This window comes from Danio rerio, chromosome 11 (assembly GCF_052040795.2).
Source record: "Danio rerio strain M-AB ecotype USA chromosome 11, GRCz13ab, whole genome shotgun sequence".
NCBI classification, from domain to species: Eukaryota; Metazoa; Chordata; class Actinopteri; order Cypriniformes; family Danionidae; genus Danio; species Danio rerio.
In genome coordinates, this window is record NC_141031.1 from 5,733,041 (window position 1) to 5,755,000 (window position 21,960).

At 37.0% G+C, this 21,960-nt stretch overlaps 2 protein-coding genes across 5 annotated transcripts in view; one reads left to right on the forward strand and one right to left on the reverse strand.

Annotated features, from left to right (window-relative positions):
* Positions 1-363: 363 nt before the first annotated feature.
* On the reverse strand, positions 364-11,348 carry pex11g (peroxisomal biogenesis factor 11 gamma). Of its 2 annotated transcripts, XR_015502025.1 has the most exons (6): positions 11,088-11,347; positions 7,741-7,926; positions 4,536-4,714; positions 2,426-2,497; positions 1,259-2,317; positions 364-1,216 (listed from the first exon to the last, which is right to left on the reverse strand). XR_015502025.1 is itself a non-coding variant. In NM_001030172.1 (5 exon segments), coding segments are annotated over 5 exon segments (723 nt in total). In that variant the 5' UTR covers positions 11,151-11,348; the 3' UTR covers positions 1,747-2,094.
* A 1,757-nt stretch (positions 11,349-13,105) lies between these two features.
* si:ch73-40i7.5 overlaps positions 13,106-21,960 on the forward strand; it is an 18,495-nt gene continuing 9,640 nt past the window's right edge. The window contains exons 1-6 of one of the 3 annotated variants that reach the window (XM_087273144.1): positions 13,106-13,429; positions 13,487-16,805; positions 19,739-19,769; positions 19,863-20,008; positions 21,398-21,484; positions 21,556-21,732. In XM_087273144.1, coding sequence (XP_087129270.1) covers positions 15,744-16,805; positions 19,739-19,769; positions 19,863-20,008; positions 21,398-21,484; positions 21,556-21,732 — 1,503 coding nt within the window. In that variant the 5' untranslated portion in view covers positions 13,106-13,429; positions 13,487-15,743. Of the gene's footprint in view, positions 13,430-13,486; positions 16,840-19,686; positions 19,770-19,862; positions 20,009-21,397; positions 21,485-21,555; positions 21,733-21,960 lie in introns of all 3 variants that reach the window. The other 2 variants (XM_087273145.1, XM_087273143.1) reach the window with 2 other exon arrangements.

The following is a 21,960-nucleotide window of genomic DNA, read 5'->3' on the forward strand; positions in this document are numbered from 1 at the left end:
CGGTGTCGCCTCACAGCAAGAAAGCCCGCTGGTTCAAGCCCTGGCTGGGTCAGTTGGCATTTCTGTGTGGTGTTTGTATGTTCCCCTGTGTTGGCATGGGTTTCCTCCGGGTGCTCTGTTTCCCCCCACAGTCTAAACATATGCGGTACAGGTGAAATGAATAAGCTAATAGTGTATAAGTGTGTAGGAATGCTTCCCAGTACTGGGTTGCAGCTAGAAGGGCATCAGCTGCGTAAAACATATGCTGGATAAGATGGCGGTTCATTCTGCTGTGGTGACCCCTGATGAATAAAGGGACTAAGCTGAAGGAAAATGAATGAATGAAATGACTTAATTGATTAAATGAACACTTTTCATGACATATTTAGTGTAAAAATTACTTTATTTTGCAATTAAGAATCCTCACATTATTAAAAAAATATACATTTTAAAAATAAATACACAATTAAACAAAACATTTTTTAAATCATATACATGTGTAGAAATGAACAACATTTCAAAATACAGATTTAGCATTAGGATGTATAAAGTGCTCACTGTTCAATTACACAATTATCGGTTAACTACATTACACAAAGTAACAGATCTGTAATCAGCAATGCAGTGTAGTCATTCAGTTCACTGTGAAAGATGCCTTTCTTACTTGTTTTTCTAGTCCAAATATCTAAAAATTCTTAAAATCAGCAAACATTCTCCATACAAGCAAAAATATTCTATTGTTTATCAAATTAATGTCAAAATTAAGAGTTTTTTTTCTTTAAAACAAGCAAAATAATCTGCCAATGGGGTAAGCAAACACTTATCCCATTTTCACTGAGATAAGATTATTTTTCTTACTCCATCAGGGGTCCGTTCTTCGTACGTGGATTACTCAGTTAGCTGGATTTGGATGTTGGCGATGTGACACGATCCAGGATCGTTTCGGTCTTCAAAGCTGATCCGAGAGCTGTTGTCATAGCAACAGTACTGCTAGCTCAAACCTGCTCGGCAGCAGGCTCAATTCATATAAACAGGATTAGATCGGCTCAGTTCATGCAAAGAAAATACTGAAAGTATGTACCAAATGCTGATATTTTCTTACAGTAGTAGTTATATACACTTGGGAAAATAGTAACTATTTTATGTATACAAAGTTATAGTTATTAACAAAATAAATAATGTTATACATATTAATAAAACGTATGCAATCTGCACCCTCGAAATAAAAGTACAAAGACTGCCACCTGGTGGTGCAAAGAGAAAACTTATTGGTATGAACTTTTTAGATCGCTTTAGAACAATTTGTGTATAACAGAAATGCAGAATATTTGTACATTTTTAAATAAAGACTTTTTTTAAAAAGCAATAATACATTTGTAGTCATAAACATGTTTTGATAGTTAATATGCCAGTGATTTGATGCTTCTCAAAAGTTGCAGACACCTTTACCAATATCAAAATGCTTTTGTAAACATCCAGTTATTCTTTACACCGATTAAAAAGCGGCTACTATAATAAAGAAAATCTTTTCTAAATGTAGAACTAAATACATTGATTTGCATTGAAATACATGATGAATACTCTTGACGCATGAAAGTGTGAAGCCTGCAGCTCACAACAAATGTGGAAGGTTATTGCGTGTCATATTTAACAAGCCGTTTACTGCTAATTTGATGTAATTTTGCTCACATGGATAATTGAATATTAATCAGATGATGTCATTACGCTGCCGTCAGCCAATCGTCGCATTGCTGATCAGGATTTCGAGGATCGATAGATCAGTCCTTCACGACACATGCAGGGATCTCAGATCAGTTCATCCAGACATTCTAATCTGATTCGCAAACTTGTTTGAAGAACCAAATTAGCGAGAGATGAGTTATCGAGATGAAAAGATCCAGGATCTGCCAAATCATCTTAGATCATTTAAGCGAGGTACGAAGAACGGACCCCAGCAGATTATTTTGCTTGTTTTAAGTAAAACTCCACTTAATTTTGACTCTCCTTCAAAAAATACTGTCTAAAAAGTGCTTCTTGATATAAGAATATTTAAATACTTGACGTAGAAACAAGACAAAATCAAAAGTAAGCATTTCTTTGCAGTGTAATAGTTCACTAAGATGCTCCTTGATCAGCAGAGCTCGTCTGTAAAAGGCCTATCAGTGATGAGGTGGTTCCCATCAGTCCCACCAGCCATGGAGGAAAGCGTCCAGCCCACAGAAATCCCGGCGGCATCCAGTGAACGGCATTGCAGAGATCAGCCGAACTGCTCAGGATGCTGAACAGCTCAGCTCTGATCTGCCTCTTCAGCGCAGCTTTCTGAGAAAACACTGCCTCCCTAACAAACAGACGCAATGAGCCGTTCTGTGTTCATTTCTGTTTAAAGCTCCGCAGTAAGCTGTGAGAATGGAAACATTAACATTCTGACATAAATAATAACACCCACCTGCTCTCAGCTGAACCAGATCTGTGACACTTCTGTGCTTTTCGCTTCAGAATCAGGATGGACCTAATGGATCTGAAAAACAAACAAAGCTTTGTGACATTAAAGTTTATAAAAATAAAAAAAAAAACTTTTTGGAAACAATAACTTTCAATAATTCAGTTAAACAACAGTTCACGTACCAAAAACACTGCCATATTTACAAAACAGAAAACACTATTCAAAGAACATATTTTTTTTCAGTTTTATTAAAGATGCTAATGGTCTAATCTGATTCAATAAACTATGCTAAGCTGAGCTAAAATCACTCCTGGTAGATCTAGAGGCTACAAAACAAACCACTGTTGTACAATAACTTGCCCAATTACCCTAACCTGCCTAGTTACCCTAATTAACCCAGTTAAGCCTTTAAATGTCACTTTAAGCTATATGGAAGTGTCTTGAAAATAGCTAGTAAAATATTATTTGCTGTCATCATGGCAAAGATAAAATAAATCAGTTATTAGAAATGAGTTATTAAAACTATTATGTTTAGAAATGTGCTGAAAAAAAATTCTCTCCATTCAAAAGAAATTGAGGAAAAAATAAATAAGTGGTCTAATAATTCAGGGGAGCTAATAATTCTGACTTCAACTGTATGTATATATATATATATATATATATATATATATATATATATAAAATGAAGACACCAAAATAAGCTGCACACAATTGATCTCTTAAGCTCACGAAGGCTGCATTTATTTCAACAACGTGCAGTAATACAGTATTTCTATTTTTTTATTTATACTTTTTAAATATAAAAATTAGTTTTAATCTAACTAATTGCATGGGTCTTTGGATTACTTGATGCTGATTGGACTATAAAGTCATTCTTATATATTATATAAAAGGAAAAGCACATCTAGCTGTGGTTGTTATCGCAGAATAAAGTCTGACAGACTTATCGACAGCCTGACATAAAATAACTGCTGTTAAGCCTGTCAGGCTTTATTCTGTGAAAACAACTCATTAGACGTAGAGTATCCCTTCATTATTGTCACCTTTAATTCAATACAATTTTAATTTGAAAGTTTAATTAATCTCATGTATTTGTTTTTGACATCTGTGGTGATTTGTTTATATAGTGACTTTCTGTTCAAACATTTAACTAAATAAAAAAGAGAAATGTTGTCTTGGCAACAAATAAAATTGGAATATTTTTATTTTATTTAGTATATTTTATATTTCAATTACATATCCATAATCAATAATATATTATTAATTTCAGTTTATTATTATTTATTTTATTTTTACTATTTTAAATAATATTACTTCCTTAACTCCACATGAGAATTCAGAATATGGTTATTTAAGTAATTGCTGCTAAAAGTGGATCTACATGCAATTAAATGTTAAGTGTCTTAAGATTACCACCTTTGGCTTTTCCGTATCGGCATTATTTATATTAAACAAATAAAGACAAAGGTGACGCAGTAAGTAGTGCTGTCGCCTCACAGTAAGAAGGTCGCTGGTTCGAGCCTCGGCTCAGTTGGCGTTTCTGTGTGGAGTTTGTATGTTCTCCCTGCGTTTACGTGGGTTTCCTCCAGGTGCTCCGGTTTCCCCCACAGTCCAAAGACATGCTGCAGATGAATTGGCTAGGCTAAATTGTCCGTAGTGTATGAGTGTGAATGAGTGTGTGTGGATGTTTCCCAGTGATAGGTTGCGGCTGGAAGGGCATCCCCCTAAAGAGACTAAGCCTAAAAGAAAATTAATGAATAAAATAATGACAAAGTGTGATATGCTGTTCATCTGGATATCATGCATCTGCCACTTCCCACGATGCTGCAAGTAAACTTTTATTATAAATATTTATCTTAAAATACGGACGTGATTGAACCACTTTGATACATCATATGAGCCATAATTATTAATAAATAAAAACAATGTATTCTGGCCTACATTCCCTTTTAGACAGGTTTCTACACAAAGTTTTATAATTGAGTTTTTTTCTTTTTACTATTGTTACATACTAATACAGAAAACCATTGGATTTAATAGAATGTGGCAACTTTTCCACAAGACTGTGTATACAGTATATGTACATATTGTCCTGTCTGCTCTCGGCCTTCACCTGAGTATGCCGAGGACCAGCGATGCACCCCAGAGGCCTGTGCTCAGCACCCACCAGCGGTCAGATTTAGTTTTGATGAGCTCTGCATCTGCGGCCCAGGCGATGTGCTCACAGGGATAATACAACTGATCAGCTACGTTACTCAGAACAGACATCCAGCGCACCAGAGCATCTTCCTCCTGAGGAAAAACACCATTGAACCATACTTGACAAGGCTCACCTCACTTAAATCAGTCGCTTTAAACTCAAATGAGATTGTGCTCCTAGTCCTCTTTTTGAAATGATCTTTAACAGGTGCTAAAAATCTAATGACAGACGGCTGCTTCTCAATTAGGGCTGTTTATGCCAATGCTCACAAATGGGCGGGGCTTCCTCCCTCTGATGACACGTACAAAGGAAGAATGTCAATCAAAGTGTTTCTGCAGACAGTTTTTATCAAGTGTGATTATAAAAAAATAGAATTAATTCATTTGCATCATTAGAGGCTGGATAGATTCACACACTGTTTCCACACAACTGTGTTTAAACCCCTTATAAAAGTGATGTTTGCATAGGAGGTCCACTTTATTAAGCAATTTATGAATGTTAATTTCTTAGTTACATTAAATCACAATTAAAATATAGTTGCAGCTTTGGTCACTATCTTGATAATACCGTACATCATGATTAAAGTTTCAGCAAGTAATCTCTGGTCACGGAAATAAAGAGGAACCGTATAAGATGGCAAAAAAGAGCATACAAGCTAAAACTAGAAGGAAGCAGACGTCCTGGTAGACCACGGAAGAGGTGGTTAGATGACGTAGAAGATGATCTACGTACTCTAAGAGTTCATGTCTGGAGAATGCAGCAGTGGCGTAGCGCAAAATGCGGAGGCCCCCCTGCAGGGATCGCTGACGGGGCCCCCTGATGAAGAGGGAGGGGGGGGGGGGGGGGCGTCATCGCGTTTTTACCGTTTCTGTTTGTTTAACAGCCTATGGTTAATAAAGGGGTATTTATTATTGCACTACACTTTATATACGCATGTTTATTTAACTAAAGTTATTGCTGTTTGAATACAGTATGTCATTATAGATATGTAGTGAATGTGCAGTAATCTCTCATATGTAATGAACTCAGACAAGTTCAGAAACTGTCACTAAAATTTCTGTGATTGTGAACAAGAAAAGAATAAACGGTCCAAATAAAATTTTAAAATAAAGTAAAAGTAGATAGGTTTGACTGTACAAGGGAAATACCTTCACACTGCCTGTGCTAATTCATTTGTCGTCGGTACGCAGAGGGGTGATCTGCTCTCGGGCTGCAGGTGGGAGAAGCTGCTGTAGAGGACTGACTGGGCCGCCTGTCAGTGCTGTGAGGCGGGGGAGGGGCCGGCGGCATCACACGCAGCTCGTTGAGAAGAGTAGGGACGGTACAGTATGGAAAAAAAGACAGTCTAAAAAAATCTCCAATAACACACAAAAAAGTCGCTAGATTTGTCGCTAGGGGGGTCTGAAAAGTCGCTAAATCTAGTGACAAAGTCGATAAGTTGGCAACATTGGCGGCAAGCAATCAGAATGAAGTAGTCCACCGCTTGAGAGGTGTTCAGAGAACACAGACCTGTGAACTTTGGTTCCGACCACAGTTGTTCCCAAGAGTTTGATTATTGCGGTTGGCCGGTGGATTTTCAATTATTGAAAATCATGACGACGTGGGGCCCCCTAATCACGCGGGGCCCCCCCGCGGTGCGTGCCCTGCGGGCCCGTCCGCTACGCCACTGGAATGCAGGCTTTGGTTTGGGAAGGCTGGAAAGGAGTGATGGAAGGGGCGAGGGCTCTACATGGGCCGTAGCGCCGCCGGAATAAGAAGAATAAGTAATCTCAATAAAAGAATCTGATGCCAGCAGAAACCCATTTTAAAAAAAACCCTATTATGCAAAAATCCCTTTTATAAGGGGTTTAAACACAGTTGTGTGGCAACCATCTGTAAATATAACCAGTTTCTAATGGTAAAAATGTATTACTTTTATTCTTTATAATCCCACTTGACAAAAACAGTCTGCAGAAACACTTTGATTGAAATTCTTCCTTTGAACGTGTCATCAGAGGGGAATGCCCCGCCCATTAGTGCCGATCTCTGCCTCATCAACATAAGGTGCGTCCCAAATCGCATACTTATGCACTATTCTACGCCATTTTGTAGTATGAATAGTGCAAGTAGTGCGCTCACACCGAAAACTCTAAAAGTAATAAGTGCACTTTAATTACCCGGATGATGCACTCATTCAGCCGCTAAAATTAAGTGTGTAATGATGGACACTTCACGCACTCAACGACCGCAGGTTTGCTCACGTAGCGGAAGGGGCGGAGCTATCGGACGCACATGTTGAATAACTTTATTTGTTTTGGATGGTGAAAGCAAATTTCTCCTGTGAGAGTGATTATAGCGCCCCCCGATGGTGTTTGTGGTTATACTCACGGCAGGTATTATTTGATAGTTTGCGCATTTATTTCACTGATTTGGCAACCGTCAAACGTCATCAGGGAAACGGTTTGAATTTCCGCTTAGTAAAAAAATTTAGGACAACACTACATACATATACATTGCTGTTGAGTGTGTAAGTGCATAAGTACATAGTGTGTGAGTGCATAGTGTAGTGTGCCAATTGGGACGCAGCTATAGTTTTTGAATCTGCCACTATGCTAACACACACATTTGTAGCTCCGCCCTCTTTTGAAAAACAGCACAGTTTCATTTGAATTGAAAGCGACAGTCACCAAAACGGCACAGTTAGGATCAAAGCCTAAGATGGGCAGTTTCAAAGAGTTATAAAACATTATTTGTGAGGTATTTTGAACTGAAACTTCATACACACATGCACACTCTAGGGCAGGGGTGATCAACCCTGTTCCTGGAGAGCCACCTTCCTGCAGATTTAAGTTGCAACCCATATCAAACACACCTGCCTGTAATTATCAAGTGGTGTTCAGGCCCTAATTAATTGGTTCAGGTGTGTTTGATATGGGTAGCAACTGAAATCTGCAGGAAGGTGGCTCTCCAGGAACAGGGTTGGCCACCCCTGCTCTAGAGACATCAGAGACGTGTTTTACATGTTGTAAAAAGGGGCATAACAGGTCCCCTTTAAACATATCTCACATTTTGCACCTTTGAATAATATTACTAACTTAACCAGATGCCTCATTTAAACAGAGCCATCCTGCGTCCTCACCGAGCCTCCTAATCCATAGCCAGAGGAGTACGCCAGCATAGACAGGTCATCAAAGAGCCTGAGTGTGGTTCTGCAGTGACTCAACTGAGCCGAGAACAGCAGGAGACTCTTTCCCAATGAAGACTGAGGGCTCTTTCCTGACAGGACACCCCCTACCAGCTGAGAGCCATAGCAGAGGGTCCGTATCTGTGCCAAGAGTGACAATAAAAATCACAAAGTAGCTTGCACACTGGAATCAGCACTTAGATCACACATCCATTCCAAAATACCGGTAAATTCTGACATTATTCACCAGAAATGAGCTTTAAACGGCTGCGCTTGTATTTGTAAACATTTGACTAAATTACAGACTCTGTGGATGATCAATATTGTGAACAACTTTCGCAGGATCACTTTCGCATGTCGAGATGTTCATAATATGTGCGTGTGCAGGCGCTCACAGGCTGTTTCACAGGCACACGCAAAGCTTGAAGGTAAACAAACAACGGCTTATCATAAGCATCTCATCGATGATTATTTACACGGTTGGCATTAAGAAGAACATATAAACGTGATCTGACTAACTTCTAGCAGCTAAATGTGTCTGGAAAAATATTCAAAGGCTTTTATTCTCACAAACCACGCGGACGTAAATGCGTCTGACTGTTATGATTGGCTAAAGCAGAAGTCTCACGTCAGCACGTTCTAGACGTGCACGCGCTTATTACGGCAATCTTGCTTCTGCATTCATACAGCGCATCATTCCGGCAAATTGCCGGTAATGTTACAACTTCTCTTTCCGGAAAATAGCCAGAACGAATTTACCGGTATTTTCAAAAAGGACCTGTTCACACATACAACCTTTGCGGAAAATTGCCGGCAATTTTCCGGAAATGTCTGTATGTGTGAAAGGGGCTCATGACACTATAATAATTATTACGTTTAGTCATTTAGCAGATGATTTTGTCAGAAGCGGCTGACAATTAAGGAAGCATTCAGCAATTCAACAAGAAGAGCCAATAGACTGATTTCACACGGCTGCCATTTTAAAAGCGAAAGTGAGGCTGCGGTGAGAAGAAACCTAGAAGTATCACCTGGAGTCACACAGGAACAGCATGTGCAATGGCATATTGTTGTGTACCTGGCTGTATGTATTATCAACGAATGGCTGTATGTATGTATTAAAGAGTGAGTGACACAATTGATCATTTCAACGCTTTTCTGTTCTGATTGGATAATGAAAATAAAAACGGATATCGGATCTCACTTCCAGCTAAGTTAAATGGCAGTAGTTAGCTAACGTTTCCCAAACACACATTTCAGATATCATTTATCAAACTCAAGTTAATAAACTAATTCTTTCACTATATTTGACTTGTCACGATACTAAATTTCGGTACTGGAATAAAAAAACAGCGCCTCAACTCCTAAGGTCACTAGTTAACACACTAAATGCATTTTTTGTTCAACACATCCCATATTTTCTACAATATCAACCTCTGTCAAATGGTTGACATGCCGGTTTCTGGTAAACATACCCAACTGGGAGTACGGAAAGCGAAAATGGACAATGCGTTCATGTCTTGCAATGCCAAAGTAGCGTAATAATATTAATCTAACACTCCCATTAAGTATTTTCTGTGGTTCTAAGCTTTTTCTAATCTCTGAGTTTATTCAACCTAGTTTAATATAGTGCGTCGGCCTAAAGTTATGTTAGTCCTTATACGTACTTTTAGAACCACTTTGCTTTCCGTACAGCCAGTTGTGTTTAGGTGTGTCTTTTTGTGGAGAGCTGAGCTCCAGCGAGGGGGAGCATGAGCTGTCGCTCCTCCTCCTGTAAGCTGTTTTAATGCGTACACCAACCCCACCCCTAACCCTACCCCCAGTGACATCACTCGTAGAAGAAGTGCAAAAAAGGTGGGGCTCAAGCTCATGCTCCCCCTCGCTGGAGCTCAGCTCTCCTCAAATGGCTCTGCAGCAAGCACCACTTGGAATCGACTGCCACACCGGAATTAATACATATGGAACATCTGAAAATATGAAGCGTAAGACTAATTTATTAAAAAATATAATCAAAATCAACCATTTTTGAATACTAAATCATCTTTATTTTTTGAAGTATTTCACATTCTCATTTAACATTTTTTTGTTTTGTTATTTTGACAATAAATCCATAATCAAGTGTAGTAGTGCAACAGGATTATGTTTATTTGATTTTTTTGTAAACCAACAATGCTGTGTGTGTAAAGCATTATTTGCCATTTCTTTAACAGTCATTATTTAAACAGTCAAAGTATAGTCAACCATTTGGTACAGCAGGCAGTAATGCGTTAAGGATCTCATTTATTGGTTTGTTTTTTTATTGTTTTAGTGCTGTTTTTCTTTTGTTTTATCAGTTTACATAAAGGGGAAAAGGGTTTAGTATTATAAGTGTTATGAAGTTTATTTTTGTTGACCACACTCTGATTTAATTTACTTAAACGTAACGTAAACTTTACTGTGTCACTGTTATCGTACCACTGGCCAGAATGATATCACCTTGGTATTAGCACTGTCAAGTCATTTTTACAGCCTTCATTTTTACAGTCAGACTTACAAAGAGGCGAATTAGTAAAGCAACCGTTACCTATCCTATATCATATCACCAATTGAAAATTAATTTCTTATACAATATTTTAATTCTATAAATAAAAACACATACACAATATTTAATAAATATTTCTATTTTTCTTTGTTTTTAATGCAGTGAACATTATTTATAAGCATTAAACTATACAAATATAAGCATTATTCAAAAATCACGAGCGACCTACAGCGCTCAGCATAATTGAGTACACCCCATTTTGAAAATGAATATTTTTGTCCATTTCTCAGTGAATATGGGAAATAAATATTGGTGCATTTAAACAAAACAGATTTATTAAACAGATACATTTATTAAAATAACATTTTAGCTACAGAACATCTTTAGAAATGGAAAGATTATACATTTAAATTCATGCAAATCACTGCAAAAAAAAAAAAATACAACCTACATTTCAACAGAAATGTATATATATTTTTGTTTCTCTGGATTTTTGCTGTTTTTAATGTTATTTATTATTATTTATTATTATTATATTTTATTATATAATTGGGCTGCTATTTTTTAAACTATTATTGTGAGTTATTTTTTTAGATAAGCTCCAGATTTGGCTCCAGTACTGACTTAACTAATTTATATGCACTAAAAACTAAAGTATAAACTAAAGTATAATATTGTAAAGCTTCCTATAGAAAATATTAAATAAAATGAGAGATTTGTTGGGGGTGAACTCATATATGCTGAGCACTGTACATGATTAATAACCATGTAAATACAAACTCACCACTTTGTCTCTTCCTCTGTATGACTCCAGCACAGTTATGAAGGACTCGACTGAACTCTGCATGATTTGTCTGTTTAATTGTCATCTGCAGAAGCCAATGATGTGGCGCTGAACATCTACATACAGGATGTAAAAATATAAATCATATAAAAAGCAAGTTTGCTTTTTTAAACTGGCTCAAAATTAATCTTTTTTTTTAACAGCAGTCTTTCGTGAAGTCAGTGGACTTTGTACAGGAAAGCGTCACTCATTATCAAGTCATTATTGTTGTTTTCTTCTCCTTCTTGTAAAATGTACAACTTGACATACATCTTCAAGGTGCATTACCGCCACCTGCTGCAGGGTTGTTCGTCATCAAAGACTGCTGGCTCTGTCATGTGTTTTTTTCCTGATAATATGTGTGCAGGGTTTTCTTTCCTCTCTTTTTATTTATTTAAATAGTCAAAAAACATACATTCATAAATCAATTAGCTAACAACACAACATACATATAAACACAGACAGTGCTTTAATATAATGTTAATATATACAAAGACAAAAAATGAAGACAACATCAGTAGAGTACAAGCAAAACGTGACAGCATCATGATTAGCGTCTTTTTGTCCAGTTTCAATTACATTTGGCTTTGGAAGTAGTTTATGAAAGGACGCCACATGGCAGTGAACTTGGACCCGGAACCATCAAGTTAAGTCTGATTTTTTCCAAACTAAGGAAATTCAAACCATCATTGCCCCACTCTTTAAAAGGAGAGGGAAATGATTGTTTCCAATTGATTCAAATTAAGTGTCTAGCAATTTAAAGGAGAAGTAAAGGCAAGATACTATTGCAATTCAGTCCATTTTTTTATTTTCATTTTTTTTTGACAAATTGTTATTTTCATATACAATATCAAAGACAGCAGTTAAGGGATTTGCACAAACATCTTTACAAAAAATGTTGGAGTGAGATTAAAAAATATTTATATTTGACCAAAATAAAGATTATCTGGGACATAACCAAAACACATGGACTATTGTAGCAGGGGAACAGTCATGTGTTTTACCATCATTAATAGTGTCCCCTCAAGCTTTCATTCATCCAATAAAAAAAAAAAAAAAGCTTCGATCAAAACAACAATACCTATAAAATGTTCACTCATCCAGTTAAATATAAATTTATCCACTTGAGCCAATGAAAAATAAGTCATTTGGATAAGCTGGTGGTTCATTCCGCTGTGGCAACCCCTGACTAAGCCGAAAAGAAAATGAATGAATGACTAAGTAAACAATCTGACTGTTACCAACAATCATTATTGGCTTAGAAAATGCATTGTCATCACAAGGTTCTCCTCATAAAATGTTTTAGAGTAATCTAATTACATCCAGGGGGAAGAAATCAATGCAATGCAAGCAAGGACAATTTGTCAAAAAGTCGGTTGGTCTGAAAAATGTATGAAATATGAATTATAAGCATTCCTTAAAATATTATTGGATTTTACCTCACACACTAGCGAAATGATTTAATGCATTTGAACATACATTCATGCACAAAAAACTGCTAAAGGCACACCAAAATCTCATTTTATTGTTCTGAGAAATTCTTTGGTAATCTTTGGAAAAAAATCTCAACTGCAAATTATCAACGAAAAGAAAGACATTTTCGAAATCACACATAGAAATGTTTTATTGTGTAATTTACCCTCAGCAAATCATCAAATGCTGCTTAAATCTAGTCATAAGTATACAGTATATATACAGTATACAGTGTAATATATATATATATATATATATATATATATATATATATATATATATATATATATATATATATATATATATATATATATACATATATATATATATATACATACATATATATATATATATATATATATATATATATATATATATATATCAAGTTTAAATTTTACTGAGTAGAAAGTAAAAACCTTTTAAAATTTAAAACACTGAAAACCTTTTTGACAGATTTTTTTGAAGAAGACAAATCGATAGATAGATTAGTCATGTCTTGTTCGAATGCGCATGCGCAGTATTGGATCCTCAAATACGTTTAAGTTTTTTTGTTGAGCCGCACAATAACAAAAGGAAAACCGATTCAAAGTTCTTAATACTTCACAAAATGAATCCCATTGATTTTTAGGAATGTTTTACTATAGCCCTGCGTCTTTGTGATCGGCTCCAAGCTCCAGCCATTTAAGCGAATGGACAGAGTTTGCGTGTTACTGATTTGTGATTATTTATAGGGTAATAGATAAAAGGTAAGTTAAGCCGTTATCTTCAATACCACTAAACCTAACATAGACATTACTTTCGTGTGTGTGTGTGTGTGTGTGTGTGTGTGTGTGTGTGTGTGTGTGTGTGTGTGTGTGTGTGTGTGTGTGTGAGTGTGTGTGAGAGAGAGAGAGAGAGAGATCTGTTAAGTTTAAAAAACTTTGATTTCTCTTTAAACTCAATATTTGTATGTTTGTATGGTGTCCTGCACTTTGAGCTGTCCACGTTCACAAGTCAACACAGCTGTTGATGATTACGTCATTACGTTATGAACTATTTTTGTTGACCACACTCTGATTTACTTTACTTAAACGTAACGTAAACTTTACTGTGTCACTGTTATCGTATCACAGGCCAGATGGATATCACCTTGGTATTAGCACTGTCAAGTCATTTTTACAGCCTTCATTTTTACAGTCAGAGTTACAAAGAGGCAAATTAGTAGAACAACCGTGTAAAGTTAAATCAATGTAAAACAAGGTCATGAAACAGCAATTTTATTTAGATCAAGTCAGTTCAGGGCTGTGAAATCGAATGAGATGAATGCACAGTGTTTCTAAAAAAGTTTAGATTTGCCCTGGCTTCTACAACAAAGAGCTCTTAAATCAGGTCAAAAAGACTCTGTTTATGTAGTAAAGTTGTAGAGTGAGGTAAAGTTGGTTTTATATTCGCGCATTCGGACTTTCTCCTTAATAATATAATTTCAGAAAAGTTTTATTTGCAAATTCTAAATAGGAAAATCATATTAGCAGCCAATGACTATCAAAGTGCAACACTGTTCACAGTCAAATAAACAGTGTTAATGTTGTTTTGAAGTCATACTTGCTGAATATTCAAAGTGGCATAGGTACACAACATAGGGACCGTTAAATGAACGAATATGCCAATATAAAACTAACTTTACCTTGATAAGTTGTGGCATTAAATCTTGCTAGTAAAAAGTCTTGTTTTCCAGTGCAGGATTTTATCTAATAAATATTTAGCAAACAAGACTTATAGTTTTGACTCATTCTTCACTGACAAATGAGCTAATTTGTCCTGTTTTGACTGCTGTGACATCATCATAGTAAAATAACCCATCAATTTAAGACCAAGCAGAATTCTCTGTTGGCTGTCGCTTTGGTGTGACTTCAGCTAATCAGTTTCAGCCAACACTAACAAATATTTTTCTTTAGTCCAGCATCCAGCTAATCTGATGTAAGAGAAGTCATCTTTCGCTACTGTATCGTTAAGAAAACATTTTATACTAGTAACTTTTATTCCAAGTTTTGGACCTTATTCTTGACAACAACAAAAAAGGCCAATTAAAAGGTGTGAATCACCAAAAGAGGCCCATATTAAAATTGATTTGAATGCTATTTTGGCTAAAATAGTCAGAGAACATGGTTATGAAGACCATTCGACAAGCTAATTCAAATTAGTGCTTAAAATGGCACTAAAATGCAGTGTTTTAATTAGATAATTACATAGAAAACATGGGGCGTATAATTGCAGAAAGGTTGACTTTTTGAGAGAAAAGAAATACCCATTTCACCAGGCTGGCTACAGGCCTGTTGGCATTTGCATTTAGAGAACAGACTGATGTGTTTTTCACTTAATTCCTTCATTCTTAAAGTCTTAAACCCACCTTCATAAAACTTGCTAAACCCCCTACACATACAGAAAAAATGGACCGTAATTTCTCAATAGCCATATTTTGTAAGCATTTTGTCATATTTTGATGACTTCGCTATTAAGGCATGGGCTGGTATAAGATTCTGACAGTATAATAACCTTGGATAAAAATTTCACGATTTATCGGTCTTGTGAATACTGCTGTAAAATATATTCTTTTTAAAAGTCTGGGTAAAAAAACAAAAACTTTTTCTCCTTTTTTTTGAACACAATGGATTTTATTTTGAGAAACATTTAAATTGTTTTGGAGCAGTAAACAAATCAGGCTGATTAATTAAATTAATCATCGATTTCTGCTATCCTCATTAGTTTCAAAAACACAGATTCTTTTCAATTTAAAACTGAATTTTTGGATATTTTCTTCTGCTGGAGATAGTGTTGTCCAAAAAAAAAAATGTAAATAAAAAAACATTCCTTAGAAACGGTATAGCAGAAAATTTTGGCGGTTGATTTTTCCAGACCACGGTATACCTTAAAAACGGTTATTGTCCCATGCCTAAAAAAAAAATAAAAAAAGGTTTAATTAAATCTTTGATCATTACAATTAGTTTGGGTGTGTTTTAAATGTATAAGTTGCTAATACTTTCATAATTTGTTGTTTAGGTTATACTGCATAAACCAAGGCTCTTCTGCTAAGATGAAAGATTTTTAAGGACCCCAATTACTGGAATCTGGGGAATCCCTGGATGAGGTAAAGAATTACCACCAGCAATGGCAGAGGATTTTCTCTACAGTGAAGGTTTGGAGTTGGAGCAGAGTTCACAACCTGCTGCTTCAATTTCTCAAGCTGAAGCTTCAGTCCATGATGCTCATTTGACTCCTAATGTTTGTGGCTACTCAACTAATGTTCCTGAATTCACAAATCATCGTGAAAATCTGCAGAGCCCTGAATTGGAAGATCTGGATTCTTATAACCTGATTGAGCCGCCACCACTAGACTGGAGATCCGACTCTTCCAGTGATGCTGGCTCAGTTGCAGAACTCGAAATCTGTTCAGTGGGAGACTTTGAGGCACACGAATCCTTTAACACAGAGTTAAATGAAGACGTATTGTCCGCAGAATTCGATCATGGAGCTCAGCACTTAAGCGAAGCTCCTGACAAAACTGAAGATCTTTTAGTTCAGGAAATGTGTGAGATCAGGCCTGAAATTAGTGTTTGTCAAAGTCAGGATGCACCACAAGAAACGCACAAGAGTTATGCAGGAGACAGAGACAGAACATGTTTAAATCCAGAGATGAAGATAGGGAAAATCAGAGAGAAAGAAAACGACATTGACCACTCGCACATTCAGAGTCTTCTAACTCAACTCCATCTTTTTAAGCCATCAACATCATTTGATAATGCTGCCGCTTTCACACTTGATCATGGAACTCTGCATACAACAGCAGAGTCCACTGCTTCTTCCTCGCAAGAGCTTGAGTTGAGTGCGCAGTCAGCATGTGCTCATTCAGACAGGAATGCCCCTGAAGCTCTGCTCTTTTCACACGAATATCAGAAAGATCTGTTGCAGCTGCTGGAGGAGCCAGAGCAAGAGGAGCTCAGAACTGCTCCAGAGTTTGTTCACACACGCCTGGTGACCCCTGAACATCAGTCCGGTCTCAGAAGGCAGAGCAGTGATGCAGATGAAGTCATCTCCATGTCTCAAAGTCAGGATGCTTGGCACAAACACTTGCAGGATGAGTTTTTGGTCTCAGGAGTTGCCGAGGACGATCAGTGGATGCAGTCTGAAGGCCTGTCCGCGAATCAGTCGGTCTCCCCAAACAATGATCTGGTGAGATTTGGGTCCTCTATTTAATTATAAAGGAGTTTGTCCTTGTCAATATTTGCTTGAATTAAAGCATTTTGTATGGCCTTTTTATGTTGAAGTCCGTTTTAATCATTTAAAGAGGACCTATTATGCAAAAATCACTTTTATAAGGGGTTTAATCGCCGTTGTTTTGAAAGAGTGTGTCAATATATCCAGCCTCTAATGGTAAAAAACTTATTCATTATATTTATTTATAATCACACTTGATAAAACCAGTCTGCAGAAACACTTTGGTTGACATTCTCCCTTTGAATGTGTCATCAGAGAGGGAAAGCCCCGCTCACTAGGGGTGTCAAATCGAAATCGATCGAAATTTATGCTCAATTTCGATTATCGAATCAAAAAATAGAATCGTCGATGCTGCCACGCCCCCATGTCACGTCAGCTTGGCTTGCCAAGCGGGAAAAAAACAGGCTTGTTGAAGTGCTTGTTAAACTGCAGAAGCAGGAGACCCGTCGAGAGAACTTAAACCTTCTCCTCTTTCAATGAAGTCGCCGGTGTTTAAGCATTTTGGATTTCCCGACAAAAAAAAAAACACAGTTTCGCAAGCTCTGCTATGTACGTATTACATACGGTTCGTCCGATAGACAACACCGGCATCGCGATCCTCCGCCCGCCCCCGTTGCAAATCCGCTCGCGAAAAGTACACACACAGGCCCTGTTTACACTGTCTTTGTTTTTAAATGGCATTTTAGAACAACGATTTGACATCCACAGTGGCGTGTAGCATTTCTGAGCAGCCCTCCTTCCTAACTACCTCTGAAATTGCACATCATGTGACCACACAGACGCACATACAGCCTTGCGCTCGAGACAGCAGATCCAGGCAGTCAGATGACTGCTTCAATCTTTCACTCACTTGTACTTAGTCATTTTAGCGAACACCTCAGATACTGTTGGCTGGTTCCTTTTTTTTACCGTCGCCATTATAACGACACAGATCACTGCCTATTCACGAGTCCTGCAGAAAAAGTGATTGACAGGTGGTAATTATGTGTGTATCTTGCCTTTATTCATTTACTGTATGATTTGTTTATGGGTAAAACAAAGACCATGCAGGTCAGGTAGTTTAAACGGTAGGCTACAAATAATTAATTGGTCATTAATTAATTCATTATTCATAATCGAAAATCTAATCGAATCATGTCTTTAGAATGGAAAATGTAATCGAATCGAGAATTTGGAGGATCGTGACACCCTTTTTGCCCACTGGTGACCATCTCTCCCTCATTGGCATGAACAGCACTGAGTGAGAAGCAGCCATGTGCCATTAGTGTTTTCACCTGCTGAAGATAATGTCAGCAACTAAGAGGATTATAAATGTGGAGTTTAAGGGGTCGATCACACCTAACTCGCTTTTATGTTCCAAAAACAAGTTAACAAGGGAAAAAAAAGCAAGAAGTGTGGCTGAAAAATGACTGAATCAGCTGCATATTGTGCGCCAGTGTTGCAGTTGATGCTGTTATAATAGTAATATTTAAATAATATTGTTATATTTAGAATTTGTAAAGTCATACAGCTCTGGATTACTCAAAATAGCAACCACTAGGTTCTCCTCTATCTTCAAAAGTCTCTGTAGTCGTCTTGTCAACACAAACACTGCTGTCACCTCAACGGAAAATCCGCCTCTGCTTTCATTTGATTGGAGACTGAAAAAGACGGCACTGACGTTACTAATTTTTTCCGCTCACAGTTGACTTTTTTTTGCGGAACGGCAATAGCACAAGGCACAGCAAGTGGTTTATACATGAGGCGCATAAGCAACGCGCAAAACACTTGCGGCCGTTAGTTAACCATTCAAAAGATGCCTCTCTCAACGTAAAAAGTGCGTTCACTGTGATCAGCCCTTTACGTTGCACAAATGAACACTGTTGTCTCCATAGACTTCCATATTTTGACATTTTCCATTTCTCACAGAGATAAATTCAATCCTGTTTTGAAACTGCCACTATGCTAATGCATAGGCATTTGTAGCTCCGCCCTCTTTTGAAAACATCTCTTAATTTTAAAGCAAAAGTCACCAAAACAACATAATTTGGATCAAATCCTGCAAGAGGCAGTTTTAAAGAGTTATAAAACATTATTTGTGTGGTATTTTGAGCGGAAACTTCACATACACACTCTATGGACATCAGAGACTCGTTTTACATCTTGTAGAAAGGGGCATAATAGGTACCCTTTTAAAAAAAGATGATTATGACCCATTAATTGATCGTTCTGTGCTTTTTATACTTCTTGTAATTAAAAAGGCTGCATTTGTGGATTTAATTGTGAGTTTAAATATGAGTTTTAATGCAGTTTTCAAACAGAAATATGGCATTCTGAATGAATGCTGAAGTCTATTTAATATTTAATAAGTCTATTTAAATGATTATATTTTAGTTACGTTACAAAATCGATGCCATGTTCTTCTTGCGGGCCCGTAGGTTTCCCCCCGGGTGCTCCGGTTTCCCCCACAGTCTAAAGACATGCGGTACAGGTGAGTTGGGTAGGCTAAATTGTCCGTAGTGTATGAGTGTGTCTGTGGATGTTTCCCAAAGATGGGTTGCAGCTGTAAGGGCATCCGCTGCGTAAAAAAATGTTCTGGATAAGATGGTGGTTCATTCCGCTGTGGCGACCCCTAATTAATAAAGGGACTGAGCCGAAAAGAAAATGAATGAATGAATGAATATCGATGCAGTAAAAGGTATCAAATTTTAAAAAGTCCCATTAACCGTTTATCAGTATGGGAAGAAACACTAGCTGTGCATATACCCTGGTATGAAACTAAATAAAATGTAAGACTAGATCAAATGTAAGATTTTTATTTTGATTGTGTTCTTGTCATCTGAGGTGAGTGGAATAGAGCAGTGGAGCCATCTGAGTAATCTCACTCACTTTTTTCTGTCTCTCAACAGGATGCCGAGACTCAGCCGCCATATAAAAATGGTATGAAGTGCAACATAAAAGAATTTACAAATTGTATTTTCAAAGCTCTTGTGATATAGATGATAAATAACATCATTTTGTCTTTGTTTTAAGTGCCCGGACCATGTGACCCTGAAGACCTCCTGGATGGTGTGATCTTTGGAGCTAAATATCTTGGATCTACACAATTACAGTCTGAGAAAAATCCTTCCACCAATGCCCGGATGGCCCAGGCACAGGAAGCTGTCGATCGCATTAAGGTTGAGGAATAAGCAAATAAACAGTTGAAGTCAGAATTATTAGCCCCCCTAAATTATTAGCCCGCCTGTTTATTTTTCCCCAATTTCTGTGACAGAGAGAAGATTTTTTTCAACACATTTCAAGACATAATAGTTTTAATAACTCATCTCTAATAACGGATTTATTTTATCTTTGCCATGATGACAGCAAATAATATTTGACTAGATATTTTCAAGACACTTCTACACAGCTTAAAGTGACATTAAAAGGCTGAATAGGTTAAGTAGGCAGGTTAGGGTAATTAGGCAAGTTCTTGTATAATGATGGTTTGTTTTGTCCGTGTTTTGTAAATATAGCTTAAAGTGGGCTAATAATACTGACCTTAAAATGGTTTTTTAAAAAATAATAACTGCTTTTTTTCTAGCCGAAATAAAACAAATAAGACTTTCTCCATAAGAAAAAATATTATCAAACATACTGTAAAAATTTTTGGGGGAAATATAAAAAAAAAAATAATAATAATAATTAAAAGGATGGCTAATAATTCTGACTTTAACTGTGTATGTATGTATATATATATATATATATATATATATATATATATATATATATATATATATGTGTGTGTGTGTGTGTATATATATATATACTTTGCTAAAGTATAAATAATGTCAGAACAAACAAAAAATGATTATTTGTATATGCCTAGTCTGGCTCACTTTTGAAATTTAAGTTGAAATTAATAATTCTATTCATAATTTAATGTTTATGCAAATGTCTGTTATGTATTATTTTTTTGCGCAAGTGTTCTTTTAGCAAATGTTTAAATTTCTTCAAATAAATTGCATTGATGGCTGGCAATTTCTCAGGAATAATAAAAAATTGCTCCAAAATGATGCAATAATGACATGATCGCTCAGTGGTTAGCACTGTTGCCTCACAACAAGAAGCTTACTGGTTCGAGTCCCGTCTGAGCCAGTCGGTATTTCTCTGTTGAGTTTGCATGTTCTCGCCGTGTTGGCGTGGGTTTCCTGCGGGTGCTTTGGTTTTCTCCCACAGTTCAAAGACATGCGGTATAGGTGAATTGGCTGTAGTGTATGAGTGTGAAATGAGTGTATGGATATTTCCCAGTACTGAGTTGCAGCTTGAAGGGTATTCACTGTGTAAAACATGCTGGATAAGTTGGCGGTTCATTCTGTTGTGTCGACCCCTGATGAATATAAGTATCCTTGGACCATTAAGGAACCAGCATTATTTTATTGTGGTCAAGCCTTTTACACTGGCGGCCACTACCACTATTATCATGTAATATTACTGTATCTTGTAGTATTTACAGTATTATCATAACTGAAGCACCTGCTAATCGTAACTTATTTTGTGTATTGTATGCTCATTTGTGTAATATACAGGCCCCTGAAGGAGAGTCTCAGCCCATGACAGAGGTGGATCTGTTCATCTCCACACAAAGAATCAAAGTGCTGAGTACTGACACACAGGTTTGATGACAGTCCGTCTTCTGTAGATTGTGTCTGCCTTGGTGTGTGTCTGATTTCTCTCATGCTTTCAGGAGGCCATGATGGACCATTCTCTGCAGATGATTTCCTACATCGCCGACATTGGGAACATTTTAGTTTTGATGGCCCGCAGGAAGCCGGCCGGTCGTAAATCAGCAGACTCAACAGATAGCTCTGCGGCGCCACCGAAAAAGTGCTGGATGATCTGCCACGTCTTTTCTTCAGAGGACGTGAGTGATTTATTTATTCACTGACATTGAATTTATTTGTGTGTTATGTCCACCTGCATTAAGACTTGCTTCGCGGTGAAATAAGGATTATGTTGTTATAATTTCTGCATTTTTTGAGTAACAATCACACAGTGTGAATTATCAAAATCGCAATCTGGGAGAGTCACCATTGAGTCGCTGACACCCATGAGCTATTTGGCATGCTAAACATCTGGAGTTGTCTGTGAT